We start from the raw sequence: 22,426 nt of genomic DNA on the forward strand, positions 1-22,426 counted from the left end.
AACAAGAGCTGCAGACCCGGGGGACACTCCAACTTACAAGCCCTTGATACTCGTGGTACCATATACTACAGACTTACAAGTAAGTTAGGCTATACCATTTGGGGACCAGCTAATCAAAAACGCACCATTTTATGGATCAGAGCACATACACCAGGTCCTGTTTAACAGGGTTGAGGGCATTTCAGAACCGTTACACCAGCACCTAGTAGTCAAAATGGGTCAAAAAGTTGGGGTAAACCTGAAAAAAGCCTGTCTCCTTACACGTTGTTCATGAACTATACTTGTTGACCTCTGATGAGCAATGCCAGCGTTTGTGTCAGGCACTTAAAGATTCTGCTGAGGAATGTGAATTTTCTAAACACAAATAGACAGAATGTAACTTATTTGTTTCTTTCTTCCTGGAAGAACATAAAATAGCCATTATAGTTACCCATAACCCTGGTCACCTACATCAGCAACAATTATTTATTAGTTTTCCAAAATGTCCAGTAAAACTAATGAAGCAAATATTCTCCAAGCTGTGCCCACTAACATTTGTTCGTATAATCAAGCAGGATAGTTTCTGTGATGTGATGAGGTCGATTGATGGTTATCAGTGATTTGAAGCAAATGAATGACTACAGACTTTTGCAGGTAAAGAGTAACATGGTCAAACAAAACATGTTCACATATAAATAAATTAGGGCTCGCACTGCCCCTATATGTCAGCTACAAAATTCATCCTGGTATATGATTAACTGCTACAAACCTTTGCAATCATTGAGAAGATGTCAGTGTATTTTTCAAGTAAGGTTAATCTTAGTCCTTAAATAATTAACAAGAGAATACAGCCGATGCGTGTATTTTTGTACTTCTTTATTGGCCACTGATCACATATACCAGCCTGAGGTAGGGCAGATCGTTCTCACCTTCATAGTATCGCAAGGCATCTTCAACCACGAGCTGAATGCAGCTTCCCGGAACCACATCATGAAATTGATTCAGGAGAAGTAACCTATAATCATGAGGAGAGGAAACAGAAGATGAATAAAGAGCTGGTGAAACGTGTTCATTGGCACTCCTCAGTGGGAGCGTGTAGGACATTAAAAGTATAACTAGAGTATTCCTCTACCAGGAAAGTGAAGCAGGGTAGATTGCCGGAAGGACCAATCTGGTACAGTCAACAAGATCTGCTGTACTCTTTAGATTGTGTTATGTATCTTTGTGATCTTTGAAACCACAAACGAAAAGAAACTAACTAAGCATTTTCAGTTGGCTAGTTTAAGTTTTGAGTTTAGTGTAGCAGGCACAACACAGTTAATGGGTGGTTCCCCATCCGGTCACTGGGCTGCCAGGACACAGTGGTGCTTGCTCAGCCCTGATCATTACTGACTGCCATGCCTTGGTTAAGGGAAGGAAAATGTTCTAATATTTCTTCTGTGCAGGAAGAAAACTCACTGAATGTCAGAGACATTTGTATGTTGCTTTGCACCAATAACCCCAGACAATGAGAAGAGGGCCAAATCAACATGGCGGCCCGCCTGGCATCCAACAGTAATGAGAGTTCATCTGACATCAGTGGATGGACTTTCATTACATAAATCCTGCTTGTTAAAGAGGAATCTTTTAATACAGTGGATGTGCTTAGGCAGGAGGATGGAGGCAAAGCCTTTGCTGACCTTATGCGCCACCTGAAATAGTCTATATGACCTTATAAGTCTTTTCTGTCTTGCAAGAAAAAAAAGAAAACTGTACATATGCAAGTCATTTGTGTGTCTGATCTGAATTACATGCCAGAAACGTTGCTTGAGGTGAGGTGTATTTCAGGTGATTAAATTTGTGTGAGCGACAGGAGTGGAAGCGTTAAAGAGACAACAGATGCCCTTAACAGCAGCCTAACTATAGGCTAACTGGGATAGCAGTGTTTTTTCCTCAAGTTGTCTTAGCCAAAATGGCATCGCACTACACATGCTTTGTTCGTAGTGCAATCAAAATAAAGTCAAAGCCAGACGTCTTTCTGCTTGCACAGATGTGCAAAACCACCCATGGAGGTGTGCAGGATTGATCTTCCATACCCAATTGCGAGTTCTGCAGAGCACCTATAACTGCCTTTGGCTACGCTGGCAAGATTGATCAGTGAGTTAAACAATCAACACTGATATCAGATTGATATGCCAATGAGGAGATAAAATTCCGGCAAAGCCATCTTAGTCTTCCATCCTTCAGCGATGGATAAATTGAGTGCCATTAAATTGGTAACAGTAACAGCTGTTATTCATAGTAGGATGTACTACTTTCTAAAAAAAAAATTGTTGCATAAGCTCATGAACGCACTACATTATCATTCATTACATTCAACATTTATATAAAATAACTTTACTATTGATGACCAGTTACATTTGATGTATTCCTGAGTCCCCACTGCTGCAGTCCAAGAACAAACCTAACCAAAGTGAATAGTCAGGTGTCATTTTGATGTGTGCGGCACACAATGACCAGATGAATGATGCTGTTAAAGAACAAGTTACTTACCTTGGATAAAACTCTTTTTGGTAGAGACTTTCTCTACCTCACAGCACCTCTGTGTACGGGAAGGTAGTGCACTGCGGCTATGCACTGATGCCGTTCCACTTCGGAAGTGACATTGGGGGACGTATAAAGGCACCACTCCCGTGTGCTGGTGTCAGTTGCTTTCAAGACTGTCCATTCCTCCAGAAGAGGAGCCCCAAAAGTTAACTGGTATATCTTTGTGTAGATTACTAGATTGGGATCTTATTAAGAGGTAGAGACTAGTCACCTGTGGTCAGATACAGTCTCTACCAATAAGGGCGCTACCGAAGGTAACTAACTTGTTCTTATGATAGAGACTTCTAGTCGGAGACTCCTCATCATGCGAATAAGATACCAAAGCAGTGCCTATTTGGAGGTGGATTTGTGAGTGGACTCAAACCAGAAAGTTCTGCTGGCAGAGAGGACAAAACACCCATGTCAGTGAACCTGATGTCCAGACAGTAGTGCTTTGTGAACGTATGGAGGGACACCCACATAGTTGCTTGGCAAACATCTAGGACAGGGACTTTGCGTGGTAACGCAGTGGTAACAGCTCTGGTCATGGTGGAGTGGAACTGCAAACCGTTTGGAGGCTGCTTCTTCGCAAGTGCGTAGTAATTCTTAATGCAGAGCATAATCCAGTGCAAGATGGTACACTTCTTCACAGACAGGCAGGTTGGCGGTTTGACAAATGTAGAATGGCATTACAACTTTCGGTAGAAAGAAGGATCTAGTTTGCAAAACCAGCTCATTGGAGAAGAAGGCGGAGCATGGTGGATGAACACACTAAGCCTGAAGCTCACTCACACACCGTGCAGAGATGATGGAAAATAAGAAACACAGTTTTAATGGTTAGAAGATGTAAAGGACATCTGTAGAGCAGCTTGAATGTACATGTTAAGTAAGTAAGGACACGATTATGGTCCCATTGGGGCATGACAACGGGAGAAGGGGGGAAAAGTGTTGAAGCATTCTCAGAAATTGCATTACAAATGGTGATTTATATAAGGAGGGCTGATCAGGCAACCATAAGAGGGCCTAAAGATAACCTTTAATTGTGCCCAGAGCAAGGGCTTGCTAGGCTAGAGACAGAATAACAAAACTTCAGACAATTTAGCCTGGAGAGGTCAACTTCCCGAGTGGTGCACCAAATCTCAAAATTGTCCCAAAGACAGTGCATAAAGTTTTCGTCGAGGGATATCTGGTTGCCAAGACGATATCGATCATGATCAATGGGGAGCAAAGGTGTTCAGCTGTCGCTGCTCAATCTCTGTGCATGAAGGTGGAGGTTGCAAAGGTCCGGTTGCAGAACCCTGCTGTGTCACTGTGACAACAGGTCCTCCCGTAGGGACAGCCCCATCAGAGGACAAATGCTCAATCCCAGGAGTTCTGGATTTCAAGCTTTCCGTGCCCAATTCAGAGGCACTAGGACGACTTGGGCCTGGTCTGTCCTGATCTTCTTGAGAACTCGGAGCAAGGCTGGTATTGGCGGGAAGACATACGGGAGCCCTGAGTTCCAATCCAGACGGAACAAGGCTCAAGGCGAGATACGCCTTGAAAAGTCCAATGCGCAGATGTACCCACATTGCACGTTCTCAACAGTGCCAAACAGGTTTTCCTCATTTGCGGCAGAGACCCTGCTGCACCTTTGGGAGTAGCTGCCACTTGTGATAGCTATGCGCCAACAATTGAGCTTGTCCGCCCTGGCACACAAAGATACTGTCAGGTGTTTCACCACCAGGAAGATTCCTTGGTGGTTCAGCCACTTCCAGAAACGAAAGGCCTCCTGGCACAGGGCCCATGACCCCACCCTGCCCTTTTTGCAGTACCACATAACAGCAGTGTTGTCTGTGAGCACCTTCACCAGCCTCCCTTTGATTGATGGCAGGAAGGCTTTCAGGACCAAGTGGATGGCCCTTAGCTCCATAAGACTGGGAACTGGGAACATCGCCGGAAGCCAGAAGCCGATATCTACATTTGTCAGGGATTCCTCGGTCCATGAAGATGGTGAGGGTGTCCTGGTTGCAGGGTCAACATCCCAAAAAGCCCTTTCCCATCTGTCCAAAGTCCAGTTGCCTCTGGACTACCAGTCGCCCAATGTCGCGGTCACAGGCCACTTCTTCCTTGGTTGATAACCAGCCTTTTATGGGTCCCAGCAGCTCTCCAACAGCACTCCGGGCTCAGTGAACTCAAGTGCAACTCTGTGCTTCTGTGCTTGGTCGTTGGAGCTGCATGGTGGTTGAGATAGCGACTTGAAGACGCTAGGCTACAAATGTGCCTCTGCAGCCTTCTTCAGCTGTTGTGTCCCTCTGCTGTGACAGGAGGCCAATATGCTGGTCCTTGCAGTCTCTTGGCTTTGCTGGGCTCTGCAGACAGCTTCTCCTTTGAGCACCAACCACCAGGTGCAGCAGGTGCAGTCCTCTTTGGTGCATCCTCTCTTTGCTGGTCACTCCTGAAGCAGGGCATCTTCCTTCTTCCAGACAACCTAAGGTCTGGGTGCCAGGGGTGCCCTCTTTAGGCTCGGAAAATGCTCTCAGGGCAGGGTGTGATTGGTAGCAAATGGGTTACCAGGTTTCCTCCCACCTGGTGACCACTTCCTGTGGAATGTGAGATCTGGCTATCCCAGGATGCACCATTCTGCCTACTCTCAAGATGGCGAGCACCTTCTCTCACTGTTCAGACCTCACTAGCTCACCCCTGGGGTGTCTCTCTCTGAGGGCTACACGCCACTGGGGAAATCAGTTCGGTAACTGGTTTCCCATTTCTGTTCCCCATCTTAGCCTATCTGCCTACACAAAGGGTTAGCCTTACTCCTTAGTGTTACACATCTGCCCTTCAAAGGCGGCTTCTCCTTTGAAGCCTGCCTTTTGGGGCTGGCCTGCAATTCCTCATTGTTCTCCTTCCTAGGAGTCATTGGCACGTCTCTCCCTGGGGGTCAGAACGCTGTCCTGTGGAACAGGCTCCATGAGTGCCCAGAAAGGCACATGAGTTTTAAAACAGCAACAAAATGACAGCTTTGTAAAAGCGGCACACTGCAACAAGTTACATTAATTTCGACCTGAAATACAAGCCAGGCTACATGTAATGAGTTGTTTGATGACTCAGAGTGCCGAATTTTGGTCACACTGTTCAGGGGTTAGCGCTGCTTAGGGGTCAGTGTGTAATCCTGCACTCGCCAATTGGGTAACCAAGATTTCCACAGTAAAAACTGTAGTTTTGTGTGTTTACTGTTTGGACATGTAAAATGCCTGTCCTGCCAATGCCATATGTTGCACCCTGCCTTAGGACTCTGTAGGCCTGCGGAGGCGTGACTTACAGAAATGTACAGGGGAGGTAGTGGCTTTGCCATTGCTTTCAATGGCAAAATAGGGCTAGCAGTGCACAACTGCGCTGCCAGTCAGCATGGCAGACTGGGGAGGGGATTTGTTTTACTTGAGGAGCCTACGCGGTGGAACAACCAGTGCTTCAAGCCCAGGGGTACCTCTCTAACTTGCATGCTCTGGATATCAGAGTATCATATACTAGGGACCTACAGGCAAGTTTTTAACTGGGTACAGCCTATTCGAGATACACTTTAGGGTCAGGGCACTGAGATATGATTAGCATGTCTCAGAGCACTCTCAGAATCGAAAAACCAACAGCATCAGTCGAAAAACTTGGGGGTGACCATACAAAAATAGGCATTTCCCTACGCTTGGGTAGTGCCGGAACCATCTTCAGAATAGGCTCTGCAGGTGGGCGAAGACTGCTGGTGCTGCCCACATGCTTCATCAGGGGAGTGGGAATGGCACGAAGGAAAGCTTTGACTTGGAGCGGGCCTTGGATCGATTACGGCGCTATGTCTTCTTATGCTTGATGAGTTTTGCCCTTCGTTCCCTGATGGCCTTTGGGTTTATCGAAGCCCAGTATATGCAGGAATTGGAGTCATGGCTCGACCCCAGACAACACAGGCAAACTTAGTGGGGATCCGTCATAGACAACTGTTTGCAGCGGTCATTACAGGGCTTGAAACCTGACACCTTAGGGATGACATCCCTTGCACACTATTGAAAATTGGAGAAAAGAAATATCTGACAAAAAGCAGGCTCTGTGAAATGAAGGAAGCTTTGGGTCCATGTCTAAAGTCATGGAAACAAAGGAACTGATGCTTTCTGTTGGGAGTATGATGGATGGATTAGACACCTTGAGTGTTATGAAGGATAGGTGCTTAGCTTTATAGCAGATGGTCACAAAGAGTGCATTTAACAAGGAGGTAATATGCAAGCAAACCACTGACCTCCCTCTGAGATGCAACAGGTTTCTGAAATCTGAAGAAAGTTTTGTATCTGAGTGTAGAGTGCAGCTACAGATGTAAGGATGTAATATGGCGTTGAGGTATTTATGAGCCTTTGCAGAGATGAATTGGTTGGTGAAACACACACTAACAGCGAGGCAGTTTACTCTTGTTGTGGTGTTCTGGACCACTTAGGGACAAAAAATATTGGAAGGCTGGAGGAGAGGGTGAAGGCAGTGGAGAATCTAACAGCACACAAAAACATATTGTCAGTTATATGTTATTTGATACAGTTGTTAGCCTCAAGAAGCATTCTGCTTTGTGTTGTGTTCTAATTCCCCAGTCAAATATAATTGAAACGTGGAATGAGTATCAGTACACTCAGCCATTGAGAATCATCTAGTAGTGTTTAATTCGTTTAAGCAGTATTGAGGACTGGAAATCATAGTATGCAGATGCTATGCTATTTGGCAATCGTTGGAGAAATTTGTTTATAGATCTTCAATGTGGGGTTGACAATATGCTTGAAATGATGTGTTTACTCTAAAGAACGTCACTTTGGATTTTGGTGCGTTTATCACGGATAATAGTTTGTTACTGGATTGTTGTGCTTTGTTATTGGTTCTAGAAAAGTGAAATATTATCACATGAGAATAATCTATAAAGCTTACAAGGAGGTAGAGTTTGGAGCACATGGGTCTTTTTGCAGAGAAGACGCTTTGTGATAGTTATTAGAGGCAGTTTCCTACAATGATAGGTGAGGATTGTTACCATTTCTATGCTAAACATTTCTGAACTCTGGGAGTTGGTGCTACTGAGAGAGTGCAATATGTCATCTTGGGAGGTGCTTTGTGACAGTGCTAAAGTTATCTGTCCAGAAGAGGTATGGAAAAGTGAAGAGAAAAGTGTTCTGGAAATCTGGTCAAATGTGGTGTATGAGTTGGTTTCTGGGAAGGTGACTAGGATGGGGTCCATAAAGTCCTAAGACCTGCAAACAAGTGTGCTGCAGGTCAAGTTGTCTTAGGAGCATATTTCCATAAACTTTCAACATTTAACCAACAATTAACCTACCATTAGTAGTCACAGAAGTAAGAGTCTTCTACAATGGGCTGACTATAACACCTAACATAAATCTCTGTCCCTACACACATAGACAGTTCCGAATGCGACATTGACTTGCAAGAGGGGAGCTTAAAATACTTTAGGATGTGTGACTGCAATGATGTGCGGTGTCCTACAAGTAAAACACAGCTGTCAAGTTTACTGTGCCAGAGAATGCCGCATGGTGCCAGGAAAAATACATGTGAGAAAATGACTACCAGGACCCACCAACCGAACAAAAACATTTTCTGCCATGCAGCCAGCTGCCATCTCGTTTCCCCACAGGAGAGGGCTGGGAAGACAAAAGGAACTGGAAAAAAATAAGTGAGCATCCTGGTTCATTCATCTGTAGGCTATAGGGTGGAAAGGGATATTTTGTAGTGGTAGAGATGTCACCTTTGAGATGGGTTATGGGAGATGTTCTCTGTGAAAAACAATCTAAAAAAGGCTCATGACTACAAGGATCTGACTGCAGAAGTGCAGTGCTAATGTAATTGTAGTGATATTTCGTGCAGCTATGATGTAGTGATTTCAGTCTGACTGAGATCGAAACAGAGTAACATTTATATCCCTTCCAGAAGGTATAACCAATATCACACTCACCTGAAGGAACCCACAATTATCAGGGGAAGGTGATGGGACTTGAGATAAAAGGGCCCAAAATCCACCAATTGTGACCTAAACTCTCAAAACTATTGATTCATTCCTAAGCTCTAACATGTGAGGAGGTAACTATGCGAGGCTGAGGCAGCACGGTCAGATGACCAATAAAAACTCCAACTAAGAAAAGGATGAGGATCCAGGCAGCTTTCTTCAATTTCACCAAACATTTCTGACAGAATAAAGGGCTTACCTCCACAGTTGCTGAAGTCTGGTAGAGGGATACTGGAACATGTGTTGCTGACACAGAGCAAAACAGCTAATTACTTCAGCATCATGCAGGATCCGCTCGCACTCCCTGTTCCCTTTCTTAATCTGTTGTAGGCATAAACAAAAAACATTTTATCAAGTATGTCTACGTCATGATTTCAAATTTGTTGGCTTATGTGTGAGAAGATGGGATTTAATCCATGATTTCCCCATGAGAGGCAAAGTATGTGTCTCTGAATGCCAAGTGGGAATCAAGAAGTTGGTTTGGAATTCCTGTCAGTGTGGGCTACTAAAATGCATATAATGTTTCTGTTGAAGGCATGTATCTAAATTATCTGTGGGAGTTTAGAGCTCTTTCAAAAGCTACTATGTGGAAGGCTGATGATCGGCTCCTGGATTTTGTAAGGAAGCTCTGGATTGCTTGATTGTTCTGTTGAAGGAGAAGGGTCTATTCCTGGCTCCCTGACTTTGTGAGAGGCTGTTTAAAAACATCTCTACAATGTTAAACAAACAAAAATTCCCAAGGGAAGGCAGTGAGTCAGATTCCCATTTTCAAACCGCTGCATTATTGTACTCATTTATGCTGTCTTGAGCAGATTCCAGCAGCCCCTATCAGAGCCATGACAAGTAAAAACTGGCTTTGAATATAAACCGAGTGACTAGAAAACAGTAACAGCATACACAAACCAGACTACAGACCTTAAATATTGAATTTGTGTGGGCTAGGACCAGGAAGATTAAAGTTATGAAAAATCAAGAGAGACTACAACTGTATATTATTTGCGGATGCAGTATTGTACGGGAGTCAGCATATTTTCATCATCTACAGAAAAAATGTGATAGCTGTAGAATGCAAGCATTGAGGCTATGTAAGTTCAGGGGGTTAGACAGTGTAAGGAAGCTAGTCATAAACACACCCCTTATCCTAGAAAGAAACTACTTAATACAAAAGTTATGCAGTTTCTAGAAAAGGAGAAAAAGAAGGGGAAGAAAATCTATACCGCGGGAAGTGAGGCATCAGATCGGGAGATCTGATTGCTGAGAAGCAAGAGCCCTCACACCCAGGTGGGTGTCGAGCTTCATCGTCGGGCTGCTCCTCGTTGGGCCAAAGCTGCAGTGCCAAACGGGCCCATCAATGGGGTCTTTGCTAGAGGTCTTTTGAGCACGATATGCTGATGTGAAGTGTAGGGTGGAGGTGCTCTAGGTGTAGATTGGTGTAATGTGAACAGTGGATTAAATATAGCAAAGAGATATCAAATAAGATTTAATGAGTTGGCTATCAAGATTAAAAAGCAGTGGGTGGCTGAATGTGAAGGTAATGGTCCCATGCAGCTCATAAATTAGTATGTGTAAAGATCAACATGTTTCTTGCCTCAAATGTTGTTATTGAATAGGGCAATCCTTCATGACCGAAAAACTAAAACCCTGTGTAATATTATTCATAGTACACCAATCTACACCTGCAGCACCTCCATCCTACACTTTCATACTGGAATCTCATGGTCGAAAGACCTCTGGCAAAGAGGCCCCTTGGTGGACCCATTGTGCACTGCAGTGCCGGCCCAACAAGGAGCTGCCACATGATGAAGCATGATACCCACCTGGGTATGTGACGGTTCTTGCTTCTGAGCAATCAGCTATCCCGATCTGTTGCATTGTTCAACCCCAGTCTAGATTTACTTCCCATTCTTTTTCTCCCTTTTTTTCTCCCTTTCTAGGAACTGCATACCTTTTGTACTGCATAGCATCTCGTGGAGCATGTATGCTGGGCCTTTAAGTGCTCTAAGTCCCTCTCTGTGCTGACTCAAGAAAAACATTTATCTTAAAATGTTTCTTTCTGCACTAGGACACCTAGACTTACTATATGCATAGTACAGATTATATCATACTCTACTTAAGTTATTTACTCAACTGCCCAAATCATATGTTCTAAAGAATATATATTATGTGAATAATCTAGTTAGGTGAGCGTTATCTACCCCTTAAGGCTTCTCAAACTCCTTTACTCTCTAGGGTGGTTTGCCTAGTCTAGTGTGCTACTCTTTGGGGATGCACGAAATAAGCAGTTACAGTAGTATAAAGTATTTAAGCAAGAGATGCCCTTTATCTATTGTGAATGAGATTTTCCAGTTCATACTTAAAATATTTAAGTGCTGGACTTTAAGCATTTTCATTTCAATCACAGATTTCTTTGTATTCTTGACGTCCACACCTCTACCTACTGCTTTCCAAACACCTTCAATTCACAAAACTGCAACTCACCACCTCACATCTACTACATAATCTCTTTCATGCTCACAAATGCACACTTTTCAATGGTGCGTACCTTTGCTTGAGTAGTGTATGTGCCATTATGCAGCTCAAGGAAGAGTTCTCCTATCCAGGTGCAGAGTTGCGACACATCCTTCTCCAGCTCGGTGAAGAAGTGGTTAGGTGTAGATATGCGCACTCTGTGGAAGATAAAGAGACACAATGAGAAACGTGTCGATCTGCTAGGCAGATCAAGAAACAAAAGTCATTTGATAAAAGTCAGAGAATGGGATTCTGGTAGAAGGAAGATGTCATCATATGAAATTGAGAGCTAGGACAAGGAGGGAAGGCTCGAAGAATGAGTTGACAGGGGAGTGGGACAAATATGACTACAGAGTGGGCAGAACAAAAGCATGCTCTATATAAGGCATGGGCTGTGTGTGTGAGAAGGGAGGCTGTTAGGCACGAGGGTGCCTATTATGAAGGAAAATGATATAGGATACCAGAAAGTTGGCGCTATGTAAGGAAAGATGGGGTAGGACCTTAAGAAGACTTTATACAAGGAAAGAAGAAGACTGATGAGAAGCAAACTGGCCAAAAGGATGCAATTAACACTTGCTAAAGTACGAGTGATCTGTAAGGTTCTGAGTAGAGGAGGGAGTGCAGATTTCATGTCTGACCTGGGCAGCCCATCGGTATCCCTCATTCTCTTTAGCCTGTCTAACATTTTCTGTGTGGGGCCCCCTCCGCCATCTCCAAACCCAAAAAGAGCAGCACTGTGGTTCACACGTCCTTTGTCTCGGTTATTCTTCAGTGTCCCTAGCATCTGTGGGGAACAATTAGAAGCAGAGTCAGAAAATGAAGAGTGAGTCAGAGAGCAACTGTAACGATAATATGGCCCACAACAAAAACATATTTAATGAAGATCTGCCTGACAGACTCTTTGTGATGAAATAAATTAAATACGTTTAAAAAATAAGAAATACACATAGTGAACTGAGGAATTTGTATAAAGAAAAATTGCATCAGTTCCAAATGCTAAGCCAAGTCTCTTCATAATTCTGATAGGAATTGATCAAATAGGTTTCTTTTTCAAGGACAATGTAAGGCCCTGGGTAAAAAAACAAACAGGTTGCAATAGTCTTTCTTCAGTGTTTCTGTAACCCATCACTGGAAGATATGAGTGGTACCTTCCTTACCTCCTCTACCTGAATCTTCATTTCATAGGAGTTCCCGGGAGGAAAATGGGTAAGTACCCTTGAGCCGTCAATGCCCTCCCAAAAGAAAGTATGATGCTGAAAAAAAAGAAAGAAGTAAAAGCAACTCAAATAGGAGTCGGTTCCCTATAAATAATGACTAATAATTATAAATAATGATAAATAAGTTGTATTCTACACATTTATATTTTGCAGCTTTGAACAAAATAGATTCTAATCTTACTTACTACACAGTTTATTGACACAAGAAGAAGGATAAAAGGCAGTGTCCTCCTTAATATGGCTCTTACCTGTACCATTAGAGTATCTACAGACCTCCACAAACAATTAAATAACCCTCTAAGCCAGTGTCAAAGTGATGGATATAAGAGATCCCCACTGAAAATAGCACTGTACATGTCCTAGGGTGCACAGCCCCAGACACTGCAAAGGCTCCAAATTGCAGGCTCATACTCTGCTAGCCAGAGCACGTTTTATAAACCTATCCCAGTCACATGTTCTTGTTTACTCATCCTACCCACTCTTATTAATATAAGTTGCTATCATGCATGCATTTATCACAAATGTAAATGAGCATGCTGCATCTTCACAAATTGTCACATTACAAATTTGGCTTTTTTCCATGCATTGTTCATAGTAACAACTGATATATATATATATTTTTTTGTTTTCATCCATCTAAACCACTCTCTAAATCTCACTATCCTTAGGACTCCTTACTACCCTGTACCCTTACTCATCCGAGAACCCTAAAAACCTATTTTCCCTTAATACCCCTGCTCTTAATAATTCCCGAACCCTGAAAAGCCATTACTACCATGCACTCTTACCCACCCCTTAACATTAAAACCCCATTAATATCACCCTACCCTTACCCATCCCTGAACCCTAAAAACCCTTACTAACACACATAACCCATACCCACCGCTGAACCTCAAAACCCCCATACTGCCCCTATCCTTATCGATTCCTAAGCTTTAAAAATCCTTACAACCCTGCAGCCCTGCCCATCCCTAAACCCTAAAAACATGTAACACCTTACTTCCCCTTAATTCCCTGATTTTGTTTTATTATAAAAACACTTACTGTAGGAAACTGGGCTTCTTTGCAGATGCCCCTCACTTTTTGCCCCTTTTTAGAACTGCTAGATGCAGATTTTTGATTCTCACAGTGCACTGAGGTCTGCTAATCAGAACTCAGTGCCAGTGCCCCTTCCTTAAAAGTAAAGTATGTGTAATTGTTTACAATTGGCATTGGACTTTGGCACCACTGTTAAGTCCATAGTAAGTGTTACCCCTAGTATCCAAGGCATGGGTACTAAAGAGGGTCCCTAAGGGCTGCAGCATACCCTATGCCACCTGCAGGAATCCACACACAAATTGCACTCAGCCTGCCTTCGCAGACCGCCTTCTAATGGTGCAGACCCTGAGTGAAAACACAAAATGGCACACTCATTGTATGCCATGTCAAAGTCAGTGTATGTACTATTTGCAAGCCATTTCTAAAGCAGGCCTGGAGAGCCTTACAGCAGGGTGCATTATAATACATGTGAGGGCACGTCTGCATAAACCTGTGATGTCTAGTGCTATTGCTAGATATTGCAAGGGACAGGGCAGCCATCCTAAAATATTTACTGAGCACTGGTCAACACAAGTGACCCAGCTACATGATGGCTGCACAGAAAATAGTGGTGTTTGGTATCAAACACCTCGTCTTCATAAATTCATGCTGATGCCAGTATTGGATTTATTAAGACATGCACCCAGGGGGCATCTTAGAGGTGCACCCTGAAATCTACTAGCCCTCTGATGTGCGGGCTGACTGGTTTTGACCAGCCTAGCACCACAGATGAGTTTCTGACCCCCTGGAGGTGAGAGGACTTGCTCTCTGAGGTCAGAGACAATGCCTGCTCTGTCAGGAGGTGTTATCACCTCTGTCAACAAATGGCTAGGCGGTCTGCCTACCAAGGCCTGGCACTTCAAAAGATCCTGCTGCCTTCGGTATCTAACTGTCACCCTTCCCCAAGCTGGGGGGAGGTGATGCCCTGAGGCCCATCTGGCACCAGGACAGGCGGGAAATTAAATAATCAGGAGGCATGTTGCACTTGCAAGCTGGACACACCCCTAGAGGGGAGCAGCATGAAATGAACACAAAGTTAGAAATTCTACCATCTTGTGTGCGTTGGAATTGGGAATTCTGGGGCAGGATGATGCCTACTCCCCACAGTAAGTGGTCCTATAGGGGGTGTAGTGACCCCAATGGTAAGTAGCCCATTGCTTACTACTGTACATTCCCCTTAATGCCCCTAAATTTAGTATTTAGCACCCACCCCCCTGACACCAGGAAAGCAGACCAAGTCAAGACTTTGATTACTGGGAATTGAGGAAGAAAGAAGGACAGAAGAGAGTAGGAACTGAAGACCTGCACCAAAGATTGGTACAAAACCACACCAGGCTGCTTGTGCTTCGACCACCACTGGACCACCTTCAACAAGAGTTGGACACCCGCCCCAAAAACCTTGGCGGGCTGGCCAGGTCCTCAGCAATCCGGTAAAGATCACCCTTGGAATAGAGGAGCTGCTTCCCTGCATTTGCAGACATCCTTTGCAAAAGTGTGGTTCTCTGCCCCGTTGACCATCGGGCCCTGCTAGGGATCAGTGAGTCACGAGAAGACCGTTTGGAGCCAAGGAGGTCACCCTGCCACTTCACTGAAGTCCAGAGACGCTGACCCTTCTTGGAGGCTCCCTGCACCTACACCTGAAGTACTGGATCCCTTGCCGCAACCAAGACTTGCTGGTGGTCCAATCTGGAACCCAATAGCACCAAAGCAGACCTACTGTTGTGGAACATCAGGATCCACAAGGCCACTGCCCTGTTCCCCTCTTCACCAGGTCACCAAGACCCAGAGCAAGTCTCTGACCACTGCAACCCGACACCTCAAAGCACCTTTGCAACCGAGCCCCACATCCCAAGTCTGAGGGAGTCAACAGTGCCCACAGAGTCCTGAGAACCTCTGGAGCTAAATCCACTCTTGGTTTCAGCAAGACTGGACTCTCAGCCACCACCTGCAGCCTATTTCTGCAGGCCCCCTCGACCGCAAGTGCCCAGGTGCAGAAACCTGATGCCTCAGGACACCTCTGCACAGGAGAAGAGGAACAAAAGTGGGCCCCACGTCCCCTAACAGCTCAAGAACTGGGCCCTCCCCCAACCCGCCCTGCGGGTTCACCCAGAATGGCCCCCCAGTCCCAGCTAACCATCTCTTTGTGACCGGACTGTTCACCATTGAAGCGAATAGAACACCCGACACCGTAACACACTTCTACACCCGGATGCCCCAGAGCCTACTCGGGTGACCTCTCGGTGTGGCCTTGGACCTTGCTCCATACTCTCCTAAAGTCTGGAAGATTGGTCCTGTAAGTCACTGCTGAGTCCCTGTTTGCCACATATGTTTTTCCTTCATAGGTTAACATTGCAGCTTCGACAAGTTGCAAACCTGTAAGAATTTCTTCTGCAAAACGTACTTACCTGATTGTATTCATTCTAGTGCCTAAATATATATATATAAAGATGCTTATTTTTGTAAATTGATGTGGATCTCCTTATTGATTTGTGTGTGTCATTTATTGATTCTGGGCCTAAAGCCGATGTCTAACACTCCTCTCTGATAAGCCTTAGGCTGCTTGACCACCCTACACCCTAAAAGAGCACCTTGGGATTGCCAGAGCAAGCCCCTGTCCACACATAAGGGAACCCATGGACTCTTTGCACAGTATACCTCATTTTGGTATACTATATAACAGCCAGCTTTCTACACTTCCTGATCAGGAATTACCACTTAAAAGGGTACAATGGAATTCCCAATGCTAACCTATGAGAGGAGCACGCCTAACAGTAGTGAAAACGAAACAGGATGTTTGTCACTAACAGGACATGCAAAACATAAAAGTGCATTTCCTACATTCTACTAACACAGCACCTTGCTCATAGGGCTACCTAGGGCCTACCTTAGGACTGAACTTTGTGTGGTAAACTTTGGCAAATAATTGTAAATGCCAAGTCAAAGTGGCAGTAAACTGCGCACACAGGCTCTGCAGTGGCGGGCTGCAGACAGGTTTGAAAGGCTACTTCTATGAGTGGCACAATCAGTGCTGCAGGCCCACTAGTGCATTTAATTTACAGGGCCTGGATGCATGGTATACCACTTTAAAAGGATCTTACAAGTAAATCAAATATGCCATACAGGTGTAAACCACTCATGTCATGTTTAGGGGACAGATCACATGCACTTTATTACTAGTTACCAGTGGTAAAGTGACCAGAGTCCTAAAACCAAAGAAAGGATGTCTGAAAAATAGGAGGGGAGGGGGGCAGGCAAAATGTTTGGGGTAACCCTGCAAAAAAGGGCCAAGTCCAACAGCTCCCATAAGAAATTTTGATCTCTGATACAGCAAAAACTGCTGAATCTAATTACATCAAACGTGGTATGAGAGTCGAATTTTACACAGCTATGTGCCTTTTGCTGGGTTGGTGTAAATCAGTTCAGTATTTTTTTAGATATTAGCATTTGAAAAAGCTGTTGGGTGGGCTTGGAAGTGTTAAATTACTGAGATAGCTTCACAGTTGAAAAATGTATTTTTTTAGGTTTACCTTAATGCTGCTGTGCAGTGGCAGCATGGAAGCAAACCCAATTGGTGCAAGTATAGAAAAGTATTTCTGCACTTTGCTAGGCATAGCCTGCATCTTGTTGGTATGAGAGGAGAAAAGTAAATCCTTCCATTCTGAGAGGAGTCCCTCTGTCTCAGCCTGCCCATGCCCAAGGTAAGCAAATCCCTCTAACAGTACTTACATTGTACACACAAAAGGTGATGGAAGGAATGCTTGCAATAAGTCTAACCACTTGCAATCCCTAAGGTTAGCTTTCCAAAACATTGTTCTTTTGCAAAGCATGCCACCTCAGTTCAGACCTAGCCATACGCAAACCAGACCTGACCCTGCTCCAAGAGGAACAGTCTAGCCCAAACTGCCAGGTCAGGTCCTCCATGAACCATAACACATACCACAACCATAACATGCAACACTCCGGCTGGGGCTCTTCAGTCAGCTGTAGCTTGGTTCCAGTGGCACAGCGAGCCTAGGACCCACTCCTGAGCATACTCTCGGCCACTTAGGGCATTACATCAAATACACAGAAGGTGATGGGAGGAATGCATGCAATATGTCTAACTACTTGCTAAGGGAAGATTTCCATTCCCATCATTCTTTTGCCCACCATGCCACTTCTGTTTGGACACGGCCATAGACAAATCATGCTTGACCCTGCACCAACAGGAATAGTCTAGCCCAAGCTGCCAGGCCAGGTCCTCCCTAGACTGGAACCACAACCCAAGATCAATTTCACCCTGACTGGGGATGATCTTCTGTCTGGTGTAGCTTGGTTCCAGTAGCACAGAATCCACATATGGGCATACCCTTGGCCAATTACTGCATTACATCAAACAAATAATGCATCACTCAGGGGCTGGGTATTAGTGTTCAGTGCACACCTACTATTACATTAGAAGTCCATCTGCGTGTATCTCATTCAAACTTTGGTGCTATAAAGGGAAAGGTGGCCACTACACAGCCTTCAATAGCCAATAATAGCAGTGTTATTGAAAAATCCCTTGAACAGAGTGTAATTAATAACTCACAACAATTTCCTATCTTGGGTCTTTTTAATTATATTCTTTGAGCTGCTCGCCAACGTTATGCCTTCAACTTTATCAGAGCTAAAGATAAACAGAACACAACTATTTTTAAATAATCTTGTCAAACCTAATAAATACATTCCCCAAAATATTTGTGATGATAACCTTCACTAAATTCCTTACATGTGCCAATTTACAAACAATCATCCAGGTAGTGATGGTAGAAATGCTTGCAACGAGTCTGACGACTATCAATCACTTAAGTAAGCATTCCAACCCATCATTTTTTTACCCACCATGCCACCTCAGTTTGGACCTAGCATTATGCATATGGCTGATTTGCATATGGTTTGGTCTAATTTGAGGTGGCATGGTGGGTAAAAGACCGATGGGTTAGAAGGGTTTCCCGAGTGACTGCGTGATATGTGTGCATTGCGAAAACAAGTGCATTCATTTCACAGCTCACAGCTATTGATAGCATTCTATGGCACAATCAAAATTTAAGACATTCGGTGGATGTCTCACTGTTGGCAAGAATTATGCTACATGGTACAACTCACTGGAAAAGTGTTCACTAGGCTCCAGCTTAGCTTCTGGGTGAGGAATCTCTGAATCCCACATCCTCTCATCAGCTGAGGGAGCTGAGCAGAGTATCCAAAAGTGTCCGGCAACCAGAACTAGAATAGCAATGAGGATATAGAACAGAGAGAAATGTAACTCTGTAAGAATCAGAAAGCAATTAAATACATACAAATACATTATAAAAATCAGAACTCAAATTTTAAAGACCACGTTTTCAGCTTTTTCAATTTCAAACTTTTTTTACTGAAGCTACCAAAAGCGTACAAAATACAATGACAACGTATTGCATTTAACATTTGTAAACTTGCATTACGCAGTAAGGCAAATATCTTCTGAGGTTTACAAACTGATTCTTATGTGCAAATCTGTCAAATGGCTGCTCTTTGAAGTGCACAAGGCTGGATGTCCTGTGCTGGATAAGCAAAAGAAAAAATCACTGTCAAGCCAATGACTCTGGTTTTAATATGCTGCACACTGCATTCTTATAGGTGCATTGCAGACCCTGTACTCTTGCAGGTGAATAACTCACTTTGCACTCGCAAGGGTAGAGTTGTTTACCTCTTTAACCGCCGATGTACAGCTAACAGGAGTGAAATTCAAGAAAGAGCCTCTGTCAGCTCGGGAGTGCTGGAACATGCGCCCAAACAAATGTGCATGAGAAGAGGAACTAAGCATGTGAGAGGGCAGCTAGGACTGATGGTGAGAGCTGACATGCTCAGGATCAGTGTCAGTAGATAACCCGTGCACATGCAAAGTTGTAATATGTATATGTAATTTCTTCTTGTATGTTTTCACTCACGCGCGTGGCTTCAATGGAATGTTTGTTTCATTGGCTTACCCTCTGGGTTCTGGAGTGCGGTGGGCTCGAGTCCGAGTCGGCCGTTATTCCAGACTTGGGACGGAGAAGCAGCTACGTGCGTGGGTCCCTTTTTTACGATGAAATAAACGCACCAACTTATTTTGAGACTCCGGTTTCGTTTGTTTCCAAGTGTCCTGCTACATATTTGGTACCAGGAGTGGGGCTCGCAAAAAAAAAAAAAAAACGGGAACCATCAGGAAGTTGCTGCCTTTTGGTGTCTGGTGTTCCGGCGTCTTTTCATCTTTGCTGAAAAAAAGGGAAATCTCCAAGAAGAGACTTGCGAAGCTATTGGCTACGCTGGAAGGTGTGAGTAGGAGGGGCACATTATTTTCGTTAATTGGACAGGCCTTACGCTTTACGTTACTGTGAAGGCCATGGTTACTATGGTGATGCAATCCTCGTGCTCTACACACGTCATGCGGAGACGCTTTTAAAGTTACCTTGGTGATTGTTTACTCACGACTCACCGCGCTACGCAGGAATGTTTTGTTGTTGCCATTGGTAACGGATTTCTTGTGATTCTTTAAAGACGTAGCTTTGTTTAAGCTGGAGCTGCTAGCGTCTTTTTGAAAAACGGATTCTTTGTGTTGGTGCACGCACCCCTACGTGGTTCTTCAGGCTTTGCCTTGGCTACTGTGTTCTATTATTTTATATTACATTGTTATATATACATTTGTTTATTTTATTTTTTTTCAAATTTATAATGGCATCCAATCAAAATATTGTACAACCACCAGTATTTCTACAGAAAGCAGGTAAACCTGACATTAAATGGGCTGAATGGATCCGCATTTTTGAAAACTATCTGGCAGTCATTGATGCTGTGGATTTTTCTCCTAACAGAAAGAAGGCTTTATTATTTAACCATCTTGGAATTGCAGCTCATAGAATATTTGATAATCTACCAGCTATTTCATCTCCTGCTGCAGGCGACGCATTATGGAACTGCTATATTGAAGCAAAAGAACGTATGGCAAAGCATTATTCTGGAGACTCTGATGTACTACTAGAAAGGTTTAATTTTGCCATGCGCAAACAAATGAGTGATGAATCAATTGAGGAGTATATCGCTAATCTGAGAGTCTTAGCAGCTAAATGTGAATTTGGTGCAAATATGGATATTTATATTAGGGATAAGTTTGTGTTTCATTGTTTTCACAAAAAGATTCAAGAAAGACTTCTGTCATGTTGTAATCCAACCTTGGATGAAGTGTTGGTTTAGGCCAAAGGGATTGAAAGGTCCATAAATACTTCCAAAGTTTTAGCTAGTCAGAACAGCACTGTTGATCTTATTAGTGACAAAGAGGATGTTTGTGCCATTCATAATAAACTGTCCAAACAGGCAAAGACTAAAGGCGTTAAGTACTCAAAACTGTGTTTCCGTTGTGGCTCAAAATTTCATATTGGTAATGACACTTCCTGTCCGGCACATGGCAAAAAATGTAATAATCGTCGAAAAGTGGGGCATTTTCAAGCTCTGTGCCAGTCACAACCCTTAAATAGAGGCTCTTATAGTAAGGTTAAGATCAACAGTGTTGAAGTTGATGGAGAAATTGCTCAGTCTTCTAATCAATTTTCTAATATGTTATTAACCACTGACTTTCCGGTTGGTCAGGGTGGGAAAACTGAGAAAGTTATTAAAGGGGCTGTGTGTGATGTAGTGATTCGTTCTCAAACCATTCCTGTTTTGGCTGATTCAGGAGCCCCCATTACGATCTTGGTAGATCACATGTTTTTTAACTTGTGGAGAGGTTCTATCGACTTACAATATCCTGATGTTGTTCCCAAAGCATTTATGGAACAAGACATTAACCTTTTGGGTTATTTTGTGTCAGATCTACAATGTCTGGGTAGATCCATTGTAACGAAAATGTATGTTGCTGTCAAAGGGCGTAACATTGTGGGCTGGAAGGATTTAGCACGTTTGGGAATAATATTGCGTCCTGGCCATGATGTTCCTGTGATTTTAGGGGATTTACCTGATTTATTACTATCAGACTCAGTAGCCAATGTATGCATATCTAAAGACACTACGCAAAGCATTATTGATTTGTTTCCAGAAGTTTTCAAAGACCAAATTGGGAAAGTTCTGGGCTATGAACATAGTATTAAACTCAAGAAAGGTGCAACTCCCGTTGTGCATAAGGTGAGACCCATACCCCTGAGTGGAAGAGCAGATTTGAAATCCTTATTACATAAACTTCAATCTCAAGGGATAATCGCTCCTGAAGATGCCTCAGAATGGGTATCACCCATTGTAATTACCAAGAAACAAAACGGCGAGTTGAGGCTATGTGTTGACTTGAGATCGGTTAACCAAAACATTGTCATAGATAGTCATCCTCTTCCACGTATTCAAGAAATGATTACGAGTCTGGGTACATCCAAAGTATTTTCAACCATAGACCTTCACTCTGCGTACCACCAAATTCCGTTGAGTGAAGTTTCTCAAGAAATAACCACTTTTGTAACTCCGTTTGGAGTATTCAAATATTTACGCTTGCCTTTTGGTCTGGCTTCAGCAGCAAGCGTTTTTCAAAAGTTGATGGACGATCTATTTGCTGACTTGCCTCAGGTCTTGGCTTTCCAAGACGACATTTTGATACACACAGTGTATTTTAAAAAAGGTTTTAAGTATCCTTAGGGAAAAGGGCATGACAGTAAAGCCTGGGAAGTGTAAATTGTTTGTCAATGAGGTAGAATATCTTGGTCATGTCATTTCTGGTGAGGGAATCAGACCTAAATTTAGCAATGTGGAGGCGGTTAGAAAGGCATGTCCACCCTCTGACAAAGATGCGTTAAAATCCTTCCTGGGGCTTTGTGAATATTATGCTAGATTTGTTCCGGGGTATGCCATGGAAGTGCAACCTCTTAGATCATTACTTAAAAAAGGAACTAAATTTGAATGGACAAATGATTTAAATTCTACATTCAATAGGGTTAAGGATTTAGTTATCAATGCTCCGCATTACAACCCTTTGATTCTGAGGGTAATCCGTTTGTCATGGTAGACGCCAGTTTAATTGGAATTGGAGCTGTGTTTGGCCAGTGGGTGAATG

General features: G+C 43.6%; 1 protein-coding gene across 1 annotated transcript in view; it reads right to left on the reverse strand.

The window, feature by feature from the left end:
• Positions 1-22,426, reverse strand: part of MAN2C1 (mannosidase alpha class 2C member 1) — a 290,720-nt gene that overhangs the window by 141,595 nt on the left and 126,699 nt on the right. The window contains exons 10-15 of the mRNA XM_069222163.1: positions 18,487-18,603; positions 12,223-12,318; positions 11,704-11,849; positions 11,100-11,223; positions 8,757-8,878; positions 909-994 (exon numbers count right to left, since the gene is read on the reverse strand). Coding sequence (XP_069078264.1) covers positions 909-994; positions 8,757-8,878; positions 11,100-11,223; positions 11,704-11,849; positions 12,223-12,318; positions 18,487-18,603 — 691 coding nt within the window. The remainder of the gene's footprint in view (positions 1-908; positions 995-8,756; positions 8,879-11,099; positions 11,224-11,703; positions 11,850-12,222; positions 12,319-18,486; positions 18,604-22,426) is intronic.

The sequence above is a fragment of the Pleurodeles waltl genome, chromosome 3_1 (assembly GCF_031143425.1).
Source record: "Pleurodeles waltl isolate 20211129_DDA chromosome 3_1, aPleWal1.hap1.20221129, whole genome shotgun sequence".
Taxonomy (NCBI): Eukaryota; Metazoa; Chordata; class Amphibia; order Caudata; family Salamandridae; genus Pleurodeles; species Pleurodeles waltl.